Here is a 25,095-nt window from a genome sequence, read left to right as displayed (position 1 = left end):
TTGTGTCGTCTTAATTTTGTTTTCATATTTTTTTCCCTTTTGTCTTAACTAAAATACCTGATATTGTGAAAATAACTAGGTGCAAGAATGTTTTCAATTGTTTTTCATATCTTTCCTCTCAAAATGAATAGCTGATGGATCTGGCTTGTTGTTTTGATATTTCATGTGCTGGAAATATTTAAATTCTAAGCTTTGGCATTGCATACTCTGTCCCTCCCTCTGCTTCACCCATAATCTCTTATACTGTTTTTGCTGCTCTGCATACTTGCAAACTACATGCTGCTGTTTGTAATGCCTATGCAAGTTTAGGTGACTCCAAATCTTTGACATTAGATTAGTTTTTCTGTGGTTCCCTCAGAATGTCTAAAGTGTGCACCAAAACTGATTCAAGGCCAGGCCCTCAAGTTCACCTCTGTGTGTAACAGTGCTGTCTAGACATCCCAAAGTTCTGCAGTGGTGAGAGAGGTTTTAAGGAAAAGATTGCACATACAACAGAAGTTACTGTATTACCATGGTAATTCTATCTAAGCAAGTTGTAAGGACTTTGCATTGAAGAAGTCCTGGAAGGTTAAAATGTAAATAGAAAAGTTGTCATGTTGGTTCTTAAAGGTTGTTAAATGACAGTTGTGAAAGCTCATTGGGTTATGTTCAAGTGATATATGATGTACATAGTTCCAGAGATGTTTTCTTTACCATTCTTATATTTTTTAATTGTGCATTTGCCTCAAAGTGTGTATTTAAGATATTTATAGTTATTTATAATTCATTTTAATGGACTTTGCACATTTTAGTTTGCCATCACTTTGGTCTGTTGTATTAAATGAAAGCAATTGTATTTTTACATACATTGTGCATTTAACTTGGCATAGTGGTGATTTTCTTTTGGGGTGGCACCAGGAGTGAACCTTACATGGGGGCTTCACATGGGCTTTGACCAACACTGATAGTAAGTGGTGGGTGATGTACTTCCATTAGGTGTCTTGTACATGCCAGCATTATTTGTTGACGTGGTGTATGTATGTATAGGTAAAACTAGGGGGGCAAGCCTCCCTGGTGCCCAACCCCCAGTTGCGGCCAGTCTGGTATCACCTTTTCGGTTTATCTGATCTCTCAAATGTATTTTTTTTAAGTAGGCAAAATGTAATAGAAGTAATCCTATTGAAAGTTAAGAGTAGCTGGTGGGGAGTATACCAAATTACACACAATCATTAAGACTGAGTGGTTAAATATATATTACAGATTTATCTAGTTCTCATGTTAACAGGGTTATATGTAGCTATTTTGTTTGTATTGTAACTTGTCAACAGGAGCTGTTTATATTGGAATTTGACATAGAATGCAATTTTAGTCAAATGCATTAATAATAAAATGCTACAATTGTACTATAGGAATACTCCACCCTTTAATGTGTGGGATTTTTTTTGTTTCCCACTCCTTACAGTTTGTAGTGCTGGTGATGGAAAACAAAAATCTAATCTTGTTTAATATGGAGTGAGAGAAAAGTGTTTGACCTGATGGAACACAATGGCAGCCAATATTAAAAAAAATTCTTGTGTAGCTCATGTTGCATAATTCACACATCTGTTAAGCAGTTACATGCGTTTTGCACATTCTGAGCATGAATTTTTTTGATAAAATATTAAGGTTACCTTCAGAAACAAAGCAACGTATATTGTAAATGGGGGATTTGCATTCCCATAATTCTGTGCTTTTAATTGAAGATTCGATTCTTGACCAAAGAATGAGGGGGATGGGTGGGCATGGGAATGTCTGTTTCTGTTTATGATGTGATTCTCTTTCTGGAAGTAATTGTTAAAATTTCAGCAAAAAAAATGTGTTTTGCACATTTTAAGCATACAGCTGAATAACACGAGGATTGCGCAACACGAGGAAGCTGTGAATCCCAACTCCGCCCGCCCCAATACCCCCCCCCCCATTCCATTGTCATTGTAAAGCATGTGTAGGTTGCCATTAGGTTCTTGAACTTGTATTTTTTGTTCTGCATCAAAACGTGTGGGTGTCGTGTCCCCCCCCCAATAATTACTACAAAACACATGGTTTAACATAAAAAAATTTGGGTGGAGTATTCCTTTAAGAAGGCTTTGTTGTTTGATGCTGTGCACTGCCAGAGGCAACTTCACCATGCTCATAATGTTTACTTTCACAGTTTACAGTTTGATAGGTTTTGGCTTTCATTGTTAATTATAAGAAAACTTCCACAAATATGTAATTTGCTTATTCCTGCAGTTTCAATTCCAGGCTCTGCAGTGGTATTGTGTATTGTATTTTCATTCATTTGGCTGATGGCTTTTAATATTGTCTAAACCAGATACACTATTCAAACTTGACACACTGATATACTGTAAGTTACCTTTTTTTATTTTTTTTTTATTTATTTTTTTTGCAAAATTAGACATAAGTAGTTATCCATCGGTCGCATTTGGTATGTAGTTACAGGACAATATAGACTTCATTGCAGGCAGAATAATTTTAGACCTCATAGAAATTTCTATGCTGAGTGCTTAATGCAATGGGTCTTAAACTTTTTAGATATTGATACTGTAAAAACAGAATTTAGTTGTGTGTGTGTGTATGTATGTATGTGTGTGTGTATGTGTATATGTATATATATATATATATATATATATATATAGACATACAGTAATCCCTCGCTATATCGCGCTTCGCCTTTCGCGGCTTCACTCCATCGCGGATTTTATATGTAAGCATATTTAAATATATATCGCGGATTTTTCGCTGCTTCGCGGGTTTCTGCGGACAATGAGTCTTTTAATTTCTGGTACATGCTTCCTCCGTTGGTTTGCCCAGTTGATTTCATACAAGGGACGCTATTGGCAGATGGCTGAGAAGCTACCCAGCTTACTTTTCTCTGTCTCTTGCGCTGACTTTCTCTGATCCTGACGTAGGGGGATTGAGCAGGGGGGCTGTTCGCACACCTAGACGATACGGAAGCTCGTCTAAAAATGCTGAAAGATTATCTTCACATTGCTATCTTTTGTGCAGCTGCTTCCTGAAAGGACATGCTGCATGGTGCTTCGCATACTTAAAAGCACGAAGGGCACATATTGATTTTTTTATCTGTCTCTCTCTGTCTCTCTCTCTGCTCCTGACGGAGGGGGTGTGAGCTGCCGCCTTCAACAGCTTTGTGCCGCGTTGCTTCGCATACTTAAAAGCCAAACAGCCCTATTGATTTGTTTGCTCCTTTTGAAGAGGAAGATATGTTTGCATTCTTTTAATTGTGAGACTGAACTGTCATCTCTGTCTTGTCATGGAGCACAGTTTAAACTTTTGAAAAAGAGACAAATGTTTGTTTGCAGTGTTTGAATAACGTTCCTGTCTCTCTACAACCTCCTGTGTTTCTGCGCAAATCTGTGACCCAAGCATGACAATATAAAAATAACCATATAAACATATGGTTTCTACTTCGCGGATTTTCTTATTTTCGCGGGTGGCTCTGGAATGCAACCCCCGCGATGGAGGAGGGATTACTGTAATTGAGGCGGTTTTTAATGGGGGGGGGGGGGGGGGGGGGGACTGTGCCTGTAGTAAGGGAAGAGTTAATTATAGTAGTTATCACGGGGGAAATATGTGATAGACAGGACTTAAAGCTTGTAGGTATTGGATCTAATTGACACTATATTACTTTATTACATTTGCTATAATTACATTTTATACATGTTACTATCACTTTCAATTTTAAGAAAAGAGAATACATCCATAGGACCACATGTTAAATAAAAATGTTCCTAATATCAGTTAAGTTTTGTTTACATATAGTACACATTTAACTACCAGTACTGTATTTGTTTTCCAACAACTAAAATTGCACTTCACTTTACAAGAGCATTAAAGTTTGGTTTATATGAAGTAACAGCAATTTGTAGACATTTATGGAGGTGGGTGCTTGTAAGGGGTGGGGGGCATGGGTGTTCATTTATATTGCATCTATATGCAAAAAGCTTGACTAGCAAGTGTACATCATAGCAAACATTATTATAAGAAAAACAGCCAACTTTTTAGCATTTTGGAATTGACCTGGTTCAGTTTTGTCCAAAAGTGTACGCATCCCACAGATCAAAGCACCCATTTCAATTCAGATGATTTTTGCATGTCTGTCAGTTCTAGTTCCAGGGAATACTCCTCAACAGACATACGCTCCTGTTTGGCTTTTGATGCAAACTCTCCTCCCGCATCAATTGTAAACGGATTCTTCGAGAATTGTAAGACCTTAGTGGAAATGTCAAAGCTGTCAAACTTCACAGCAATTTGTGCAGATGCGAGTTATTTAATAAATTACAGTGTTGGGAAATGAAGCATTTTTTCCCTGTAGTTAAATCATTCGAAAACAAGTCCAGTTTATTTTTAAAACCTTTTTATATATAATATATATATTACACATACACATACATACAGTGGGGCAAAAAAGTATTTAGTCAGCCACCAATTGTGCAATCTACGACGAGTAGAGTGTTTTTCATCTGACCATATGACATTCTCCCAATCCTCTTCTGGGTCATCCAAATGCTCTCTAGCAAACTTCAGACGGGCCAGCACATGTACTGGCTTAAACAGGGGGACATGTCTGGCACTGCAGGATTTGAGTCCCTGGTGGCGTAGTGTGTTACTGATGGTAGCCTTTGTTACTTTGGTCCCAGCTCTCTGCAGGTCATTCAGTAGGTCCCCCCGTGTGGTTCTGGGATTTTTGCTCACCGTTCTTGTGATCATTTTGACCCCACGGGGTGAGATCTTGCATGGAGCCCCAGATCGAGGGAGATTATCAGTGGTCTTGTATGTCTTCCATTTTCTAATAATTGCTCCCACAGTTGATTTCTTCACACCAAGCCGCTTACCTATTGCAGATTCAGTCTTCCCAGCCTGGTGCAGGTCTACAATTTTGTTTCTGGTGTCCTTTGACAGCTCTTTGGTCTTGGCCATAGTTGAGTTTGGATTGTGACTGTTTGAGGTTGTGGACAGGTGTCTTTTATATTGATAACGACTTCAAACAGGTGCCATTAATACAGGTAACGAGTGGAGGACAGAGGAGCCTCTTACAGAAGAAGTTACAGCTCTGTGAGAGCCAGAAATCTTGCTTATTTGTAGGTGACCAAATACTTTTTTTCCACCATAATTTGCAAATAAATTCTTTAAAAATCAGACAATGTGATTTTCTGGATTTTTTTTCTCATTTTGTCTCTCATAGTAGAAGTATACCTATGATGAAAATTACAGGCCTCTCTCATCTTTTTAAGTGGGAGAACTTGCACAATTGGTGGCTGACTAAATACTTTTTTGCCCCACTGTATGTATGTGTTATATATATATATATAAAGGTTTTAAAAATAAACTGGACTTGTTTTCCAATGATTTAACTATGGATGTATTCTCTTTTCTTAAAATTGAAAGTGATAGTAACATGTATAAAATGTAATTATAGCAAATGTAATAAAGTAATATAGTGTCAATTAGATCCAATACCTACAAGCTTTAAGTCCTGTCTGTCACACATTTTCCCCGTGATAACTACTATAGTTAACTCTTCCCTTACTACAGGCACAGTCCCCCCCCCCCCCCCCCCCTCATTAAAAACCGCCTCAATTACAGTAATCCCTCCTCCATCGCGGGGGTTGCGTTCCAGAGCCACCCGCGAAATAAGAAAATCCGCGAAGTAGAAACCATATGTTTATATGGTTATTTTTATATTGTCATGCTTGGGTCACAGATTTGCGCAGAAACACAGGAGGTTGTAGAGAGACAGGAACGTTATTCAAACACTGCAAACAAACATTTGTCTCTTTTTCAAAAGTTTAAACTGTGCTCCGTGACAAGACAGATGACAGTTCCATCTCACAATTAAAAGAATGCAAACATATCTTCCTCTTCAAAGGAGTGTGTGTCAGGAGCACAGAATGTCTCACAGATAGAGAAAACAATCTCTAGCAAACAAATCAATAGGGCTGTTTGGCTTTTAAGTATGCGAAGCACCGCGGCACAAAGCTGTTGAAGGCGGCAGCTCACACCCCCTCCGTCAGGAGCAGGGAGAGAGAGAGAGATGGAGAGAGACAGAGTTTGTTTTTCAGTAAAAAATCAATACGTGCCCTTCGAGCTTTTAAGTATGCGAAGCACCGTTCAGCATGTCGTTTCAGGAAGAAGCTGCACAAAAGATAGCAACGTGAAGATAATCTTTCAGCATTTTTAGATGAGCATCCGTATCGTCTAGGTGTGCGAACAGCCCCCCTGCTCAATCCCCCTACATCAGGATCAGAGAAAGTCCGCGCAAGACAGAGAGAAAAGTAAGCAATCTAGCTTCTCAGCCATCTGCCAATAGCGTCCCTTGTATGAAATAAACTGGGCAAACCAACTGAGGAAGCATGTACCAGAAATTAAAAGACCCATTGTCCGCAGAAATCCGCGAACCAGCAAAAAATCCGCGATATATATTTAAATATGCTTACATATAAAATCCACGATGGAGTGAAGCCGCGAAAGGCGAAGCACGATATAGCGAGGGATCACTGTACTACAATTCTGAAAAAACCTGGCTTCGACCCTAATATCCTTAACAATTATCGGCCTATCTCAAATGTTCCATTCATTTCTAAAGTTCTCAAAGATAGTTGCCTCCCAACTCCAGTCTTATCTTTTAAAAAATCTTTTTTGAACAGTTTCAATTTGGGTTTCGTCCTACACACAGCACAGAAACTGCCCTGGTCAAAGTCACAAATGATCTTCTCCAGGCAGCTGACATGGGAGTTTTATCAACTCTTCAGCTTCTTGACATCGGCTTCACATTTAACACCATATCTCATCAGATACCTTTTGAAACGACTAGCTAGTTTTGGAGACTTCTTCTCCAATAGTTTTCTTCCTGCCTCACCGGTAGGAGGCAATTTGTTCAAATAAAGGGCTTTAAATCTGAGAATGCAGTCGTTACTCGGGGAGTTCTGCAGGGTTCTGTTTTGGGGCTGCTTCTTTTTCTCATTTATATCTTCCCAATAGGTAATATCTTTTGGCACCATGGTATTAAATTTCATTGTTACGCTGACACACAGCTATATCTATCCACTTAATTACAGTAATCCCTCGCTATATCGCGCTTCGCCTTTCGCGGCTTCACTCCATCGCGGATTTTATATGTAAGCATATTTAAATATATATCGCGGATTTTTCGCTGCTTCGCGGGTTTCTGCGGACAGTGGGTCTTTTAATTTCTGGTACATGCTTCCTCAGTTGATTTGCGCAGTTGATTTCATACAAGGGACCCTATTGGCAGATGGCTGAGAAGCTACCCAGCTTACTTTTCTCTTTCTCTTGCGCTGACTTTCTCTGATCCTGACGTAGGGGGATTGAGCAGGGGGGCTGTTCGCACACCTAGACAATACGGACGCTCGTCTAAAAATGCTGAAAGATTATCTTCACGTTGCTATCTTTTGTGCAGCTGCTTCCTGAAACGACATGCTGCACAGTGCTTCGCATACTTAAAAGCTCGAAGGGCACGTATTGATTTTTCACTGTTTTGTTTTTCTCTGGCTCTCTCTCTCTCTCTCTCTCTCTCCCTGCTCCTGACGGAGGGGGTGTGAGCTGCCGCCTTCAACAGCTTTGTGACACGGTGCTTCGCATACTTAAAAGCAAACAGCCCTATTGATTTGTTTGCTTTCCTGTATCTTTCTGACAGACTCTGCTCCTGACGCGCACTCCTTTGAAGAGGAAGATATGTTTGCATTCTTTTAACTCTTTTAGGGCGGATGTCGACAGGAGGGGTTGAAGGCGAATGTCAAGTCGACATCCAGGGATAGAGGGCGACAATCAGCTGTTAATGGCGACAAATCTCACTGTCACGTCACAGGCATTCCCTCTGTGCTTGGAGGAATGCTAGACTCGTTGACTCGGCAAATAAACATTGCGTGTGCGTGAGTTGCGAAATGTAAACAAAGGCAAGATGGCACCGACATGTGAAAAGGCAGCGAAGCAAGTGCAGAAAAGAAAACATTTGGCAGACGTTGTTTTGCGCATTATCGCGGAGTCGGACTCTTGATTTTTCAGAATCGGACTTTATTGGCAGTGATCAGGAGATTGAGCAAGAGAGTTAGAAGCAGGCATCAGCTGATCAGACACCAGCCGATGCCGCGCCAGCGGATCTGCTGCCAGTTGAGTGCCTTCGCGCAGCCGATGCATCTACGGCAAGGTTCGCATGGGATAAATACACATACATTGATCCGTTGAGAGCCGATCTGGCTACCGGAGTTTACAAGACGGCATGGCTTGCTTTTGGACACGACAGATCAGCAGCTGCTGTACTTCAGGCTGCTCTCTCCTGATGCTGCTTTTCAGCTACTGTCAGACGAGACAAACAGGTAGGCAGAGATTTTTTATGAATCGCGGGCTGCGTTTGCATCGCAGTCTCGTTTTTCAAAGTGGAAACCCACAACGAAAGACGAGATGAAGCGCGCTGTGGCATTACAAATAGAGATGGGACAGAACTGGTGATATAACTTCAGGGAGCATTGGTCCAAACGTGTTTTGTCCCCTGGTGGCTTAGGTACGTGCTGCTGCAAAGTTTTATTCACTTCTGTAATAAAGAGAAGCAAATCCCATGGGGTGAGCCAGGCTATAATGCCATACATAAAGTTCATAAAGTTTCAGAAGATGAAAAGAGGTGACAATACGGTTTTCATGCAGGCAGAAAACTTGGTGGCAGTGGCATGGCACGATGGCAAATGGGTGACTTGTCTCTCTACAGTACACACTAACAATATATGTTAGAAAATGCAGCAACAGACAATTGAAAAATAGGCATCAAAACAACACATATTGTAAGGAGTGCAATGTGGCAATGACGGAAATTGGCTGCTTTGAGCGAGATCATACTTTGCTGTGTAAAATGTATGTGATATGTATGTGAAATCATAGAGTATGCAGGCTCATACAACATGCAAGACAGTAACATTTGTCAAAAGTAAATATTTTTTGTTGATTTGATATGTTAAACAATTGCTTTGTGTTCTTTTTTAAAAAATGTTAGTTTTTGGAAAAATATTCAGCCCTGGGAGAAAAGAAACAAAAAAAAAATTAGCCCTAAAAGAGTTAATTGTGAGACGGAACTGTCATCTCTGTCTTGTCATGGAGCACAGTTTAAACTTTTGAAAAAGAGACAAATGATTGTTTGCAGTGTTTGAATAACGTTCCTGTCTCTCTACAACCTCCTGTGTTTCTGCGCAAATCTGTGACCCAAGCATGACAATATAAAAATAACCATATAAACATATGGTTTCTACTTCGTGGATTTTCTTATTTCGCGGGTGGCTCTGGAACGCAACCCCCACGATGGAGGAGGGATTACTGTACTTCCGTTTTCCCTCCAGATACTCTTATGGCATTTCTCCAAGATATAAAGTCATGGATGACTCAATTTTCTCCAACTAAACAGCAATAAAACTGAGGCGCTCCTCATTGGTTCTAAATCCACACTTGGTAAGGTTAACCATTCTTCTATTTAATTAACAATATTAACACAAACCTCTCTACCCAGGCGTCATTCTCTTTTTCTTCCCATATACTGTAAGTAATATTTCTAGGACTGCCTTCTTTCATCTCTGAAACATTTCTAGACTTCATCCTGTTCTTGCACCACACAGTACTGAAGTATTGGTTAATGCCCTAGTCACCTTACGTATAGATTACTGTAATGCTGTTCTATTTGGCATACCACAAAAACTTATCCATCGCTTACAACTTATTCAAAATTCTGCTGTCAGGATAATGACCTGTTCTAAATCCACTGAACATATTACACTTATTCTGTCACAACTTCATGGACTCCCTGTTAACTACAGAATACAATACAAAATACTGCTCTTAACATTTAAAGCTCTCCACAACCTCACTGATATCCTACAGACTTACACTCCCTCTTGCTCACTCAGATCCTCATCTGCAGCTCTACTTTCTCTACCACACATCAAACTCTGTTCTATGGGAGTTCAAGCATTCTCTCATAGTGCTCAACTCTGGAATTCTCTCTCCTCTCATATTCGTCAACTCGATTAAATAACACATTTGAAAACTGCCCTCAAAACTTTATCTTTTCAAACTGACATACCAGTTGTGAATTTTACACTGCTACTGCCTGTTATCTTTTGTTTGCTAATTATTGCTTTTTGATTTATCATTTTTTGTTTTTATTAATTTTGTTTAATTTCATTGTAAGATGACCTTGAGTGTTAAGAAAGGCATTATTTATTACATGCACTTGTTTTTCATCATTGATTGCACTGCTGGAGTGATCTTTGTTGGTCGGCCACTCCTGGGGAGGGTAACAATGGTCTTGAATTTCCTCTCATTTGTACACAATCTGTCTGACTGTGGATTGGTGGAGTCCAAACTCTTTAGAGATGGTTTTGTAACCTTTTCCAGCCTGATGAGCATCAACTACTCTTTTTCGGAGGTCCTCAGAAATCTCCTTTGTTCGTGGCATGACACACTTCCAAAAACATGTTGTGAAGAGCAGACTTTGATAGATCCCTGTTCTTTAAATAACAGAGGGTGCCCACTCACACCTGATTGTCATCAAATTGATTGAAAACACTGGACTCGAATTTCACCTTCAAACTAACTGCTAATCTTAGAGGTTCACATACTTTTGCCACTCACAAATATGTAATATTCGATCATCTTAATAAATAAATAAATGACCAAGTATAATATTTTTGTCTCATTTGTTTAACTGGTTTCTCTTTATCAACTTTTAGGACTTGCATGAAAATCTGATGATGTTTTAGGTCATATTTATGCAGAAATATAGAAAATTGTAAAGGGTTCACAACCTTACAAGCACAAGTAAGTGTGTGTGTGTGTGTGTATGTATGTGTGTATATATATATATATATATATATATATATATATATATATATATATATATATATAATATTTATAGGGTGGCGCAGTGAGTAGCGCTGCTGCCTCGCAGTTGGGGGACCTGGGTTCGCTTCCCGGGTCCTCCCTGCGTGGAGTTGGTATGTTCTCCCCGTGTCTGCGTGGGTTTCCTCCGGGCGCTCCGGTTTCCTCCCACAGTCCAAAGACCTGCAGGTTAGGTGGATTGGCGATTCTAAATTGGCCCTAGTGTGTGCTTGGTGTATGGGTGTGTTTGTGTGTGTGTGTGTCCTGAGGTGGGTTGGCACCCTGTCCAGGATTGGTTCCTGCCTTGTGCCCTGTGTTGGCTGGGATTGGCTCCAGCAGACCCCCGTGACCATGTGTTCGGATTCAGCGGGTTGGAAAATGGATGGATGGATATATATATATACACACATATACAGTGGAACCTCGAGATACGAGTTTAATTCGTTCCAGCACTGAGCTCGAATAGCGAATTTCTCGTATCTAGAACAAACTTCCCCATTGAAAATAATGGAAATCCAGTTAATCCGTTCCGCACCCCCAAAAATATCAACATAAAAATCAATTTTCCTAACAAATAACACTGATAAATAATATATACTGTAGTTTACCTTTAATAAATAACACTGGTAAATATTATAACTGTAGTTTACCTTTATGAAGAGTCCTGGCTGGCTTGAGGGAGACGATAGGGAGGTGGGGAGGAGGAAACGGGTTACTGTGGGGAAGGAGAGTCCCCCTCTGATTCAGGAAGGCTCTCATGTTTATCTATGATTTCTTTCTTAATTTCAACGGCCATGGCTTCCTTTTTTTTCTTTGCAGCACTATCTGAGGCAACAATCTTCTTGAGAGGCATCGTGGAATAATTATTTTCACGTTAAATGCAAAATAAAACAATGAAATAACAAGCGCACAAACGCGTAGATCCTCACGCTACGGGAGAACAAGGAACACCGAGTGAGCTGATAGGCGGGCAGCGTCAGCTTGGGTGAATCCCCGAGTCGAGGTGGTTCGGGAAACGTGTCGCGCATACCCACAGCCTGGTTCGTGGCTCGTTATGCGAGCCAATGCTCGTATTTAGATCCGAATTTTTCGCTCATACTGTCCTCATATCTTGAATTTCTCATATACAGAGGTGATCATATCTCGAGGTTCCACTGTGTGTGTGTGTGTATATATGTGTATAAATAAATAATATTTTGCAGCTGGAGATCCACAAAGGGAGAAAAATGAATCACGTATCCTAAAGTAGTTTTTATTCCTGAGCTTTCATCCCCTGCCAGGGGTCTTCATCAGAGGATAATGCTTAGACTTACAAGAATCAAAGGCAATATATAGCAAAAAATTACGTGGGGAAGGTGGCTAAGTCAGTGTGATCAGGGGGGTGTACAGTTTATTTATTATGAACATGTTGTTCTTAAGTTTGCATATGCTGGATTTATGTCAAAGTGTCTGTTGATGGCGTTCTCATTTGATAGCCAAGATTCGGCCAGCTAATCGGAGCTTACACAGAAGACACCAAAAAACTTGGCAAACAATCGACTTGAATGGGAACACTCACTCCCTTATCACCACAAGGTGTCTGAAGGTACAGCGCGAATCCTGGCCAAGTCAGCCGTCAGAATAGCACACAAACCCACGAACAATGTGCGCACGGTCCTCTTTAATGCTAAAAACAAGAAATCGACAGCAGAAACACGAAACGCAGTTTATAGAATTCCATGCAGTTCTTGCTCAGCGGTATACATAGGACAAACTTCAAAAAGAATCGCAACACATATACAGGAACATTGCAACGCGGGAATCGAACCTCGGACGTCAGCGCTAGAGGCGAAGCCCCTAACATTGTGCCACGGCGTGTGGTTCGTTTATTTGACAGCATGTAGATCGGGGTAATTACATTCACGGCATTCGTAGTCTGAATCAGAATCTGATTGTATGGGTGGTTACCTACCAGGTAACGCATATGGTTGGCCAGCAAGTCAGCTAACATCAGCCACGATGCCTTCCGTTGTGAGAAGCAGATCATAGAATGGTTGAAAATAGTTTACTGTCAAATAATGCAAAGAGTACGCGACACGTGTTTCGCCCTAATTCTTGGCTCATCAGGCGTACACACTCACTGCACACCCTTACGGGAATCGAACCTCTGACGTCAGCGCTAGAGGGGCTTCGCAGCGGTGAAGTATTGCTTTTAAATTTTAATTAAGAAAAAAAGAAAACCTTTTTAAATTGAGGGAAAATATACCCATAACAATTTGTTAAGGATCTGTTTTTTGTGAAGCTACCTTTACACAGCCTGTCCGCTGTTTTATAAATGAACGCCATATAAAGCCGTCCTTTCTCCTTAACAGTCAGTTCAAGTGATTACGTGGGAGGCGTGATGACGTGATACGCAACCCCGCCTCCCACGGCCAGCGAGCTACAGTCCATTACAGTATATGGACAAAAAATAGGTTCCAGTTATGACCGTTACGCTTTGAATTTCGAAATGAAACCTGCCTAACTTTTGTAAGTAAGCTGTAAGGAATGAGCCTGCCAAATTTCAGCCTTCCAACTACACAGGAAGTTGTAGAATTAGTGATGAGTGAGTGAGTGAGTCAGTGAGGGCTTTGCCTTTTATTAGTATAGATATATGTGTGTGTGTGTATATATATATATAATATATATATATATATATATATATAAAAAATGTGTTTATGTACAGTATAGGTATAGTCTTAAATTATGTGGTGAGTAAAGCTTGTTTTTATATTAAGTACAGTGCATCCAGAAAGTATTCACAACGCATCACTTTTTCCACATTGTTATCTTACAGCCTTATTCCAAAATGGATTAAATTCATTTTTTTCTTCAGAATTCTACACACAACACCCCATAGTGACAACGTGAAAAAAGTTTACTTGAGATTTTTGCAAATTTATTAAAAATAAAAAAATTGAGAGCACATGAACATAAATATTCACAGCCTTTGCCATGAAGCTCAAAATTGAGCTCTGGTGCATCCTGCTTCCCTTGATCATCCTCGAGATGTTTCTGCAGCTTAATTGTGGAGTCCACCTGTGGTAAATTCAGTTGATTGGACAAGATTTCGAAAGGCACACACCTGTCTATATAAGGTCCCACAGTTCACAGTTCATGTCAGAGCACAAACCAAGCATAAAGTCAAAGGAATTGTCTGTAGACCTCCGAGACAGGATTGTGTCGAGGCACAAATCTGGGGAAGGTACAGAAAAATTTCTGTTGCTTTGAAGGTCCCAATGAGCACAGTGGCCTCCATCATCCGTAAGTGGAAGAAGTTCGAAACCACCATGACTCTTCCTAGAGCTGGCCGGCCATCGAAACTGAGCGATCGGGGGAGAAGGGCGTTAGTCAAGGAGGTGACCAAGAACCCGATGGTCACTCTGTCAGAGCTCCAGAGGTCCTCTGTGGAGAGAGGAGTACCTTCCAGAAGGACAACCATCTCTGCAGCAATCCATCAATCAGGCCAGTATGGTAGAGTGGCCAGACGGAAGCCACTCCTTAGTAAAGGCACATGGCAACCTGCTTGCAGTTTGCCAGAAGGTATCTGAAGGACTCTAAGACCATGAGAAAGAAAATTCTCTGGTCTGATGAGACAAAGATTGAACTCTTCGGTGTAAATGCCAGGCGTCGCGTTTGGAGGATGTGGACGAAAAAGGCACACTGGAAAGCAGACAGATAATATTTTCTCAATTCACTTTATTTATTCATTCGGAGTCGCAGTAAGTAGAGATTCAAGAGTATAACTTATTGCCGCAAAGCTCAATTGAACCCTGATCAAAAGCCAGGAGGGTTTTTTTATACTTCAGCATCTCATGATTAATAAGACAGAAAGAACATCCTTATCAAAACAGTAAAGTTAAACAATATGTCTGTTGAGCTAAGCATTATCTGTGTTTTGGAAGCTAAGCACAGGAGAGACGCCTTTGCATGAACTACATGTACAGTTCTGCAGCCTTGTGACCTTGTCCCTGAAACATTCACTCTGAGAAAGGGAAAAACAAGAAACAGCTTACATTTTATTCATGTGGACACTATTTCTCCTGAACCCTGGAATAACATATTTTTGTTAGTTCATAAGCCAAAGCGTCTCTCACTGGCAAGTTACAAAATAGTTAGTTATTATAAAGATTCTAATTTACTAAACACACAAAATACATGGTGCTGAGGAGAACATTCTTCTTCTACATTCCCCCCTTTTTGAACCAACAAAAATATGGGTGACATAGGAGTAACGCAGGAAAGAGTAGGAGAAGGGGAAGGAGTAGAAGAAAAGGAGGAAGAAATTGGAAGTATGCATTCTTCGTGTAACATATAAGCCTTGGCCACGGAGGCAGTGAAATACTGGGACACAAGATATCTAATTAGGGGGACTATACAGCAGGCCACAAGTAACGGAATGATAAAAGCAACGGCCAGTGAAATAAAAACTGACCTGAGCCATCAGCCCCAGGGGCTAGAAATGCCAGAAGTGGTAGCTAATTTATTTGAAAGGGCAGTTAAACCTGGCAAAGCACGGTGATTGATCCATCGGGAGCCGTATTATTAGGGATGCAAGTGCAGCACACATCACCAAACATAGCACATACACCCCCCTTTTCAGCAAGGAGCATATCTAATGCTAATCGATTTTGCCAAGTCATAAGGGATGTTCTATCAAGCTGTTCATGTATCCCTTCAACAGCCTCTTTAGTAAAATTCAGGAAACGCTGTTGGTAGTAATATAAGTAATTAATCCAATCTACATTTTTATTTATTGTAACTTGGGGGGAAAATAGACTCAAATCCGGCAGCAACTTGATCTCGCGCTTGAAATTTATCAGGGACTCCGTGAGGGACACCAATGGAATCAAAGTAAACGCCAGGGCCGTGAAGAGAGAATGTGGAGGGGTCAGCAGAGCGGGGTCGATGACGTCGGGCAGAGCTGGACGACACGCGAGAAGAATTCAAAGGGAGGAGGCGGAGTGGCATAACAAGTTGGGTGAATGCGCATGTGCCAGTCCAAACAGGTGGAAGAATATCAAGTAATTTTAATGTACTGCACATCCACCAAATATCAGCACGCGGAGTGGACTGTGTCAACAGGAAAAGTGATAATATAGAATTAAATGAGGTGGAGTTAACCTGGAAAGTCTGGGAACAGAAGGAAGAAGGGATATGACCAACATTAGTACCTTGGAAGGGGGAACTATAATTACTAGAGAAGCAGGTATAATTGCCTTCATGAGACTGGAACATCGGGGGAGTCATTTGAGGAGTGGGGGGGAAGAGGAGAGAAGTGTAATGCAGTTAGAGTCTTTTGGTGTGGACGGAGAGGTAAAAGGGCAAGGAGACAAGGAAGACCAACAGGGTAAATATTAGAAAGAGGGAAAGGGACGGTAGCCAAATGTGGCCTGGCCGTAGCACAGGCGTAGCAATCAGATTGATTTACTTGCTTAGGCGAATATAATACCCACTGTAACCAACGGTTCTGATCACCATAGCCAGTTTCAATTGAAAAAGTGGATGAGAGGGTGGAAATATTCATAATCTTAACAGAAGAAAAGTCTGGACCAGAAGTTGGGGTGACAGGTGTGTGTGCAGGAGAATGAGAGGTGTTAGTAACAGGATTGTCAATCTTAATTAGAAATCTCCCTAAAGGGTCTGTTCCAGATACATATGCCCCTAATATATAGGTTCCTGAGTCATGTAAAGAGGAGTTCTTCAAAATGATGATCAAGGGGTTACAATGGTTGTCAACACATTTATGAGAAGCATGTCCTTTTATGATAGAAAATCGATTTTTCAAACCGTATTTTTGGGCCTCAAAAGGTTGAGAACCCCAGTCCTCAGTTCCAGTGTTAGCAAAAACCCATTGCCAGGTGTCACAGTTACTCCCCCAATAATACCTCGTAACAGTCATACACACGTATTTGTCAGACCAGGTCCACTGGGCTTGTCGATCAGTCCCACAGTTGATAATAGAGCAGAAATCAACCTGCACTGATGTGGTGATTCCTAACAGGAAAGTCAAGGTGACCAGGGCAGTAGACAAGGGAAAAGAAAGCATAGTAGCACAGCAATCAAGGGTGCCATCTCTTGCAATGTGAGGCGTGAATCCAGGCGGGCAATCCTTCCATTTTCACTGCATGTGGTGTGGACAGAAGAACTTGGAACGGTCCTCTCCACCTCGGCTGATGCCAATGTTTCCTCCGAGTGTCACGGACGAGGATCCAAGTGCCTAAGGGAATCGGCGTGTCTTTAGATGGAAGACTAGTCCTCCAGGCCTGGTTAACCTGCTCGTGGACTTCTTTCAGAGTATCTCGGAGACCTGTAAGACAAGAGAGAAGATCATTGTCCACAGTATGCAGGTTAACATTTCGCATAACCATGCCCACAGGCATGGGTGTCCGGTCAGAATTTCAAACGGCGACAGTCCTAATAGCCGGTGTGTTCTACCCCTCAATCTCATTAAGGCCAGAGGCAAAGTGTCTGGCCAGGATAAATTTGTCTGCTCACAGATTTTTGCTAATTTAGATTTTAGGGTGCCATTATCAATTTGCAATTTCTGTGGTATGCCCCACCTAGGAATAATTTCTTTGATTAAAGCTTTGGCTACAGTTTTAGCATCAGCGTGTTTAGAAGGAAAAAAAAAAAATTCTACCCATTGGGAGAACACATCAACAATTACTAGACAATAACGGTAACCTTTAGACGGAGTTAGTTCAATGAAATCCATTTGGAGGTGTTTAAACGGACCCATTGGATTAGGTGTAACGGTGGGACTTACCTGGACTTACCTGGGTGCCCTTTCCTACATTAGACTTTTGACATAATGCACAGCATCTGCAGAACTGCTCTGCATATGTAGAAAAGCCTGCAGCTTCCCAGTGTTTTTCAACATCCTGAATCATGGCGTCCCTTCCAGCATGGTCTAGACCATGAGCGATTTTTGCCATACCTGGGAAAGAAGCCTTTGGGAGGAAAGGTTTGTTAGTTTGCCTATGGGTCCAGACTCCATCAGAGAGGGACCCTTCTTTGGACCATTTTTTTTTCTCTCTGTCCGTGGCTGCACTCTGTAAAGAAACAAGTTGATTATTGGGGTACTGGTTATTTCTCTGTTGGAATAAAGAAATTGGTGTGTTATTATATGCAGCCTGTTTAGCAAAGTGATCAGCTAATTCGTTTCCTTTGCTGACAGGATCTTGTTTTCCTATGTGAGCTTGACATTTAACGATCGCTAACTTTGATGGTTTAGTTATAGCTTCTAAGAGGGATTCAATAAGTTTTTGATGTTGGATCGGTTTGCCAGCGCTGGTCTTAAATCCTCTACTAAAATAGAATGAACGGTGTGAGGTACCTTTACTGTTAGGGGGCTCATGAGCACTTTGTTTGTCTGTATGTGGTTGCATTAAAACTGCATTCATTAATCCCCCCTTTTTCGTCCACGAACACAGTGAATGGACGAGAATATAGTCAGTGAGAGTAATGCATTTTTATTATTATTTATTTATTATTTTTTTTTATTTTAATCACATAGAGCCTTGTCAGCCTGCTATATCACTGCATGCAGCCAGATCGCAGTGTTAGCTAGATTTTGTAAAGGCTGTGCTCCTTCTGAAAAACTTACAAGCAAACAACTTCTCAGGCCGCAAGCTGGTACTACTTTTAAATTAGGAATTCATCTCACCGTGGTGCCATACATGCTAGCCTCCAGATCATGGAAAAGTCCGAGGCGGGACCGGGTCAGCAACAACAAGGAAACACTAATTTCCGTGGCGACCCAAGTGCCAACTGTAAACAAAAATAATCCATTTCGGGAAACACACAGCACAACTCCACAACAAGAAAACATTCCCACCAAAAGCTATGCAGCCACAGAGAAATATGCTGACTTAACCTGTTGTTTTGTGACCGGTCTTGGAAAGTTTTGAATGATGGTTAAACGGCCGCTAGAGAGAGCTCTTGTATCGCAAGAAATGTCATGACCTAAATATTTAACGATAGCTTGAAGTAACTGCAGTTTTTTTTTTTTTTTTCTTTCTTCGACACTTTTTTATGGCCATTTTCACCTAAAAAGAATAGCAATTTTCTGAGTATCATGTGCACTTGTTGTTTGTTTATTTTTCTTTTCTTTTTTCTTATCTATATACTGTATCAATTTATTATCTTTTTCTGGCCAAAACCATAAACACAAGGGGCTTCAGTATATCCCTGAGGCATGACGGTCCAGGTCCATCGGCGGTTTTGAAAGGTAAAAGCAACCCAGAATTGAGAATCAGGGTGCACGGGAAATGGAAAAGAAAGCGTTAGCAAGGTCAAGAACAGAGAAGAACCGGGCGGACGGGGGTATCGTGGAAAGAATAGTGGAAGGATTAGGAAAAATAGGTGCTCTAGGAAAAACTGCAGAGTTAACTCGTCATAAGTCTGGAACAAAACGGCAGGACCCGTCAGCCTTTTTTTACAGGAAAAAATGGGGGAGTTGACTGGAAAGTATGTAATTGGAATAATCGCTCCTCGCCTCACGAGATCAGAATGTACGGCGGCGATGCCAGCCTCTGCCTCTGGAGACAGAGGATCCTGGACATGGTACGGGCGGAAGGAAGATTTTGAGAAAATCACCAGTGGCTCAGTGTGCTATCCTTCCATAATCAATTTTTCCCTTGGGACCACAGTGCTAAGGAAACATGGGGAACCGAATCTCCTAAACAGAAAACGCTTTGTGAATATGTGAGGTGCACTGAAGCAACTGATTTAGTAGACAACAAAAATACATGGAATGTGCAAAGTTTCAGGGCATGTGCTGGAGGAAAGAAAAGATTCTAACCAAGGTGTGTCCACTTCAGTAGGGAAATACTGGGCAGTACAAGGCAGGGTGTCCGGGACTTGTAAGTGAGGAAAATAGGCATGAGGGGAAAGAATGAAGGGCTTTCAAGAGGAAGGTGTGCGGGGAGATGTTCAGGGTCCAGGCTGTAAAAGAGGGCTTGGGGTGTGAAGTGTGGCACAGGAGCTTAGGAATGGAGCAGCAAAAATCCTTGTTCAGTTAAAGAAAATTGAGACTGACAATTTAAGTCATAAGATCCCATCCCAGCAGTTTCACAGGGCACAAATGATTTAACAGAAAGGAACGAGTCAATAATGAAACTGTTAATGCTGAGCTGTAATTGCACAGGAACCTCCTTCAGCGCATGGCTCCTGTGTCCATTTCAAAGGCAGTTTCTTTGCCATTAAAGTCAATAAAAGATCAGTTTCAGCATGACGAGTAAGCAAAGGAAACTGGAAAAAGTGGCTGGGGTCCCTGATATTTCTTAGGACCAAGGAATGTCATTAGGCTCAGGGAGAGGGGGTGACGGAGGCGCTTGTGTGGGCAGTTGCGTCTGAAATGTCCAAGTTCACCGCAGCAGCGGCAGGCATATGACGCTGGCATCTGAGCAAAAGGATTATTAGGGTTTGATAAATGGAACCCACGTCCTTTTCTGTGCCCTCGACCTCCAAATAATTTTCTGCGTCCTCTCCCCCTAGCCAGGTCAGTTCTTCCAGTATAATAATTTATTTGTGCAGCCAAAAGTTTGGTCTGTGTCTCTGACTCTTTTAATTTAGTCTGTCTGTCAGCATGCTCTGCATGACGCTTGTCTTCCTCGAACGTTGCGGTCTTCCAGCCTTTTTTCAGGACGTGCAGACTTTGCTTTGAATGTCACTTCTCAGTCTCGAGATGAAAGGAGGCACTGCAGCATGAGTTCTATCGTTTGTATTGTCTAGCCCAAAGTGATTAGCCATCAGATCTTGCAATCGGTGAGCCGGCTGAAAGTAGTGACCAGTTTGTGCCCTTTTTTATATTTTTTCTGCCAGGGCTCCTTTCAAAGGCTCTCACTGGGCGAGGAAAGGACCTTCATTCCAACGCCAAGGGACACCGTTATGATCACCGTGATTTACAGTTGCCCATGCGGTGCTCAGCTGTCGACGGAGCACCTGTGTCCACTCTGCAGCATTTGTTTTATACATGTTATCCAGCCGCTGTAACAGCTCCACAAATTGCAGTCCACGGACTGCTCGTGCGCTGGGAGACAGATGACTCTTATAATTTCTGCCATTGCAACCCAGTAGCACCTTGTGAATGATCTGAATTATCTTCCTCAGGGTCAATATGTGAGGATGGGTCATCATGATATTGTTAATCGTAAAAACCTGCTCCAGACGGTTCATTTGTTAACAGGGGTGTAGTTGGAGAAGAGGGTGCAGGAGGTGGAAGCGGGGGAGTTTTGGTAAGGAGGGGGTGGACAGATTACGGGGTATAGGGGGTCTTTCTTTTCGGTCTGCTTTCTTTTACTTTCAGGCTTGGGCGCTGTCTCTATCTTCATTTTCTGCAACGCTAGCAATAATTCTTGCTTGTCTTTTTTGTGTTTTGACTTCAGCAGCCAGCAGGTTGTTACGCCTCTGCTTATTCCACTTCTTACATGCCTTTTAAAATCCAACCCAGTCTGCTTCTCTATTAACTGTTTAGGGGACCCGCTTTCAATCCCGACGGTGTACTAGGAGCCTGGTGATTCTCTGAAAATAATCCTTCTAACATTAAGTTTTGAGGACCCTGGGGGACCTGTTTGACTGGCGTGCCATTACAATTTCCCATAGTAAGCGGCAGGCCTTCAACAGAGAGCAACTCAATCCCCGATTATTTCTCGTCCCACTTGTCGTCCCTGGAATCAACCAGTCGACAAGTGGAAATCAACCTCCCCTCTTCCAAATTTCACACATACTCTAATTGCCCCTTTCACCCCTATTCCTCTTAATATAGGAACGTGCCACTCGGTCCTTTCTACTCGAATTCTTAAGGGATGACTTACTAGCATTCACACTGTGCCGTCACTCTCTATGAATCCCTAAAACCCTTCTAGGTCGATACGGTATGATTCTCTATTCTTTCAGCATGCTTTTATTTTTTATTCTCTTTTATTATTATTTTCTTTTTTCTTTTCCCCGTATACTTCTATTTCTTCCAGCACACCAGTCAAACCAACGGGAATCCCCCGAATCTACTCACCGCGACTCCTTCTGCCTGCCTGGAAAAATCCCATCCAGTTGCTTTTCATTTCGGTCAGGAGGAGGTCAGCGACTCCCCACGCAGGAAAACGCCCGAGGTTGGCCAGTCCTAACTTTTACCGGAGCTGGTCCTCGATCCGCGGAAATCGGTCCACTTGGACGAACCCGCCCAGGGAGTCGTCTGCCCGTCTCCTGCCCCACGTTCGGGCGCCAAAAACTGTGGACGAAAAAGGCACACTGAAAAGCAGACAGATAATAGTTTCTAAATTCTCCTGTTTATTAATTTGGAGTCGCAGTATATAAGTAGAGATTCAAAAGAGCATAACTTATTGCCGCAAAGCTCAATTGAACCCTGATCAAAAGCCAGGAGGGGTTTTTTATACTTCAGCATCTCATGATTAATAAGACAGAAAGAACATCCTTATCAAAACAGTAAAGTTAAACAATATGTCTGTTGAGCTAAGCATTATCTGTGTTTTGGAAGCTAAGCACAGGAGAGACGCCTTTGCATAAACTACATGTACAGTTCTGCAGCCTTGTGACCTTGTCCCTGAAACATTCACTCTGAGAAAGGGAAAAACAAGAAACAGCTTACATTTTATTCATGTGGACACTATTTCTCCTGAACCCTGGAATAACATATTTTTGTTAGTTCATAAGCCAAAGCGTCTCTCACTGGCAAGTTACAAAATAGTTAGTTATTATAAAGATTCTAATTTACTAAACACACAAAATACATGGTGCTGAGGAGAACATTCTTCTTCTACAAGGAAACCAGACACCGCTCATCACCAGGCCAATACCATCCCTACAGTGAAGCATGGTGGTGGCAGCATCATGCTATGGGGATGTTTTTCAGCGGTAGGGACTGGGAGACTAGTCAGGATAAAGGGAAAGATGACTGCAGCAATGTACAGAGACATCCTGGATGAAAACCTGCTCCAGAGCGCTCTTGACCTCAGACTGGGGCGACGGTTCATCTTTCAGCAGGACAACGACAGTAAACACACGGCAAGATATCAAAGGAGTGGCTTCAGGACAACTCTGAATGTGCTTGAGTGGCCCAGCCAGAGCCCAGACTTGAATCCGATTGAACATCTCTGGAGAGATCTTAAAATGGCTGTGCATCAATGCTTCCCATCCAACCTGATGGAGCTTGAGAGGTGCTGCAAAGAGGAATGGGTGAAACTGGCAAGGATAGGTGTGCCAAGCTTGTGGCATCATATTCAAAAAGACTTGAGGCTGTAATTGCTGCCAAAGGTTTGTCGGCAAAGTATTGAGCAAAGGCTGTGAATACTTATGTACATGTGATTTCTCAATTTTTTTATTTTTAATAAATTTGCAAAAACCTCAAGTAAACTTTTTTCACGTTGTCATTATGGGGTGTTGTGTGTAGAATTCTGAGGAAAATAATGAATTTTTTCCATTTTGGCATAAGGCTGTAACATAACAAAATGTGGAAAAAGTGATGCGATGTGAATATTTTCCGGATGCACTGTAAATCCACCCTCCTGGGCAATGGATTATTCTTTGCCTTGTGGAAGGTACAGTGTAGTGTTAAACACTTAACTGATGGTAAGTTTTGAAATACAGTAATATAGAAATTTTTCTGTTGACAGTTGTCCTCCATGCATCATAAATCGTAGTATATTTTCTGTGTGTTTTATAAATGTCATAAAAGAATGGTTATTGTTGATGCTGTTTTTGTACTAGTTATGAATGTTTCCTCACTGAGAGTTGTACAAACTTTTTCTTTTTGATCTCGTATTTGCAGATTGGCAACCGTCGACAACAAGAGCTGACCAGTCCAGGCTTGAACAAAAGAATTATCCAGCAACTAAATTTTTCAAGTGGTGGTGAGGAGGAAAGTGCAGAGAGTAGCTTTGATGACTGGAGTTTCACTGAAACCAGTCCTAAGGAAGAATGGAAGATGAATGCCTGTCAGTTACCCACAACATCGGACAGAGATGAAGAGAGGGATGTATTCTTTGAAAACACTTCTCCTCCGTCTGTTCAGAATAGCTGTTTGATTAATTGTCCTAGCACTCCTTTGCATGACACCACCTGGAAAAAACTCAGGCTATGTGATACCCCTAATACCCCTAAGGTAAGTGATAAGTGTAACTTTGAAAGTAGCTGGCTGCAGATCAAGTTGAAATACGACTAAATTGCATAAGGTGGAAAGGTGAAGAGATGATGTTGTATGAAATAACGCAACAGTGTCTTCTCTATATTTTAAAAGTTCTTCAGTGTCATTATGAATGAGTACTTGCCCCAAATGGCTTCATATTCAATCAAACATTTTACCCATCTTGTCTAAATTGGATACTCCTTTTCAAATAGTGATGCAGTGGATGTTTAATGTAAGCAGTAGTTGTATACATAGCATGTTTTTACTTTTTTTCCTCCTACTTAACTCTAGAATCCCTGAAGCTTGCAATTTTTGCGTTGTCCCTGACCTCCTTAAATTTTCGTGACATACGCCAAGAAGCTCGTTGCTCTTTATCAATGCGCTAATAGCCCACTTTTATTTTGCAATTGTGTAGATTAGCAGAACACAGCCTAATACAGCCCCCCATCTTCATGCAGCCAGATGAGGGCATCATTCTGATGAAATTCTCACTGCTGAAGTCTGTGTTGAAGTGTTTATCTGGCAATGTGTTTGTAAGGAACTATATAGGTGAAGAAATATTGTAATTTGAAATGCATACATTTCATGTGTGTTCTGTTTAAATATAGAATGACAGAGGAAATCCAAGGCAAGAAATGCTGAACACACAGCTAAAACAGAAAATGTTTTCATATGTTACAGTAATAATGACATAATTTTGACGTGAACCCCAAATATCCAAGAAACACTTTCTCAAAAAGTATAACTAAACAAGTATGCTTTTATTCAAGAATAAAACTAAAGAAAAAGAAATTGCTCAGTTGACATGTTGCTGAAGCCCAACTATCAGTTGATTACAAAATAAGACATTTTCATATGTGTATGTTTACGCGTTTCATTTTCAACCAGTTGTCACAGTGGTTACGCTGCTCCATCAGATCTGCGCAGATAGGGCACCAGAAAAACTACTGTTTAGCAATAGTGAAATAATAGGTTGAAATCCCGCATCTTCTCTGTATTTAGCACTTTAAGTAGTG

The 25,095-nt window shown here is 41.4% G+C and overlaps 1 protein-coding gene across 1 annotated transcript in view; it reads left to right on the top strand.

Annotated features, from left to right (window-relative positions):
* Window positions 1–25,095, top strand: part of wee2 (WEE2 oocyte meiosis inhibiting kinase) — a 112,703-nt gene that overhangs the window by 2,036 nt on the left and 85,572 nt on the right. The window contains exon 2 of the mRNA XM_028807900.2: window positions 23,723–24,055. Within this exon, the coding sequence (XP_028663733.2) occupies window positions 23,723–24,055 (333 nt within the window). The remainder of the gene's footprint in view (window positions 1–23,722; window positions 24,056–25,095) is intronic.

The sequence above is a fragment of the Erpetoichthys calabaricus genome, chromosome 1 (genome assembly GCF_900747795.2).
Source record: "Erpetoichthys calabaricus chromosome 1, fErpCal1.3, whole genome shotgun sequence".
Lineage (NCBI taxonomy): Eukaryota > Metazoa > Chordata > Cladistia > Polypteriformes > Polypteridae > Erpetoichthys > Erpetoichthys calabaricus.
This window is presented reverse-complemented; position numbering and strand designations above follow the sequence as displayed.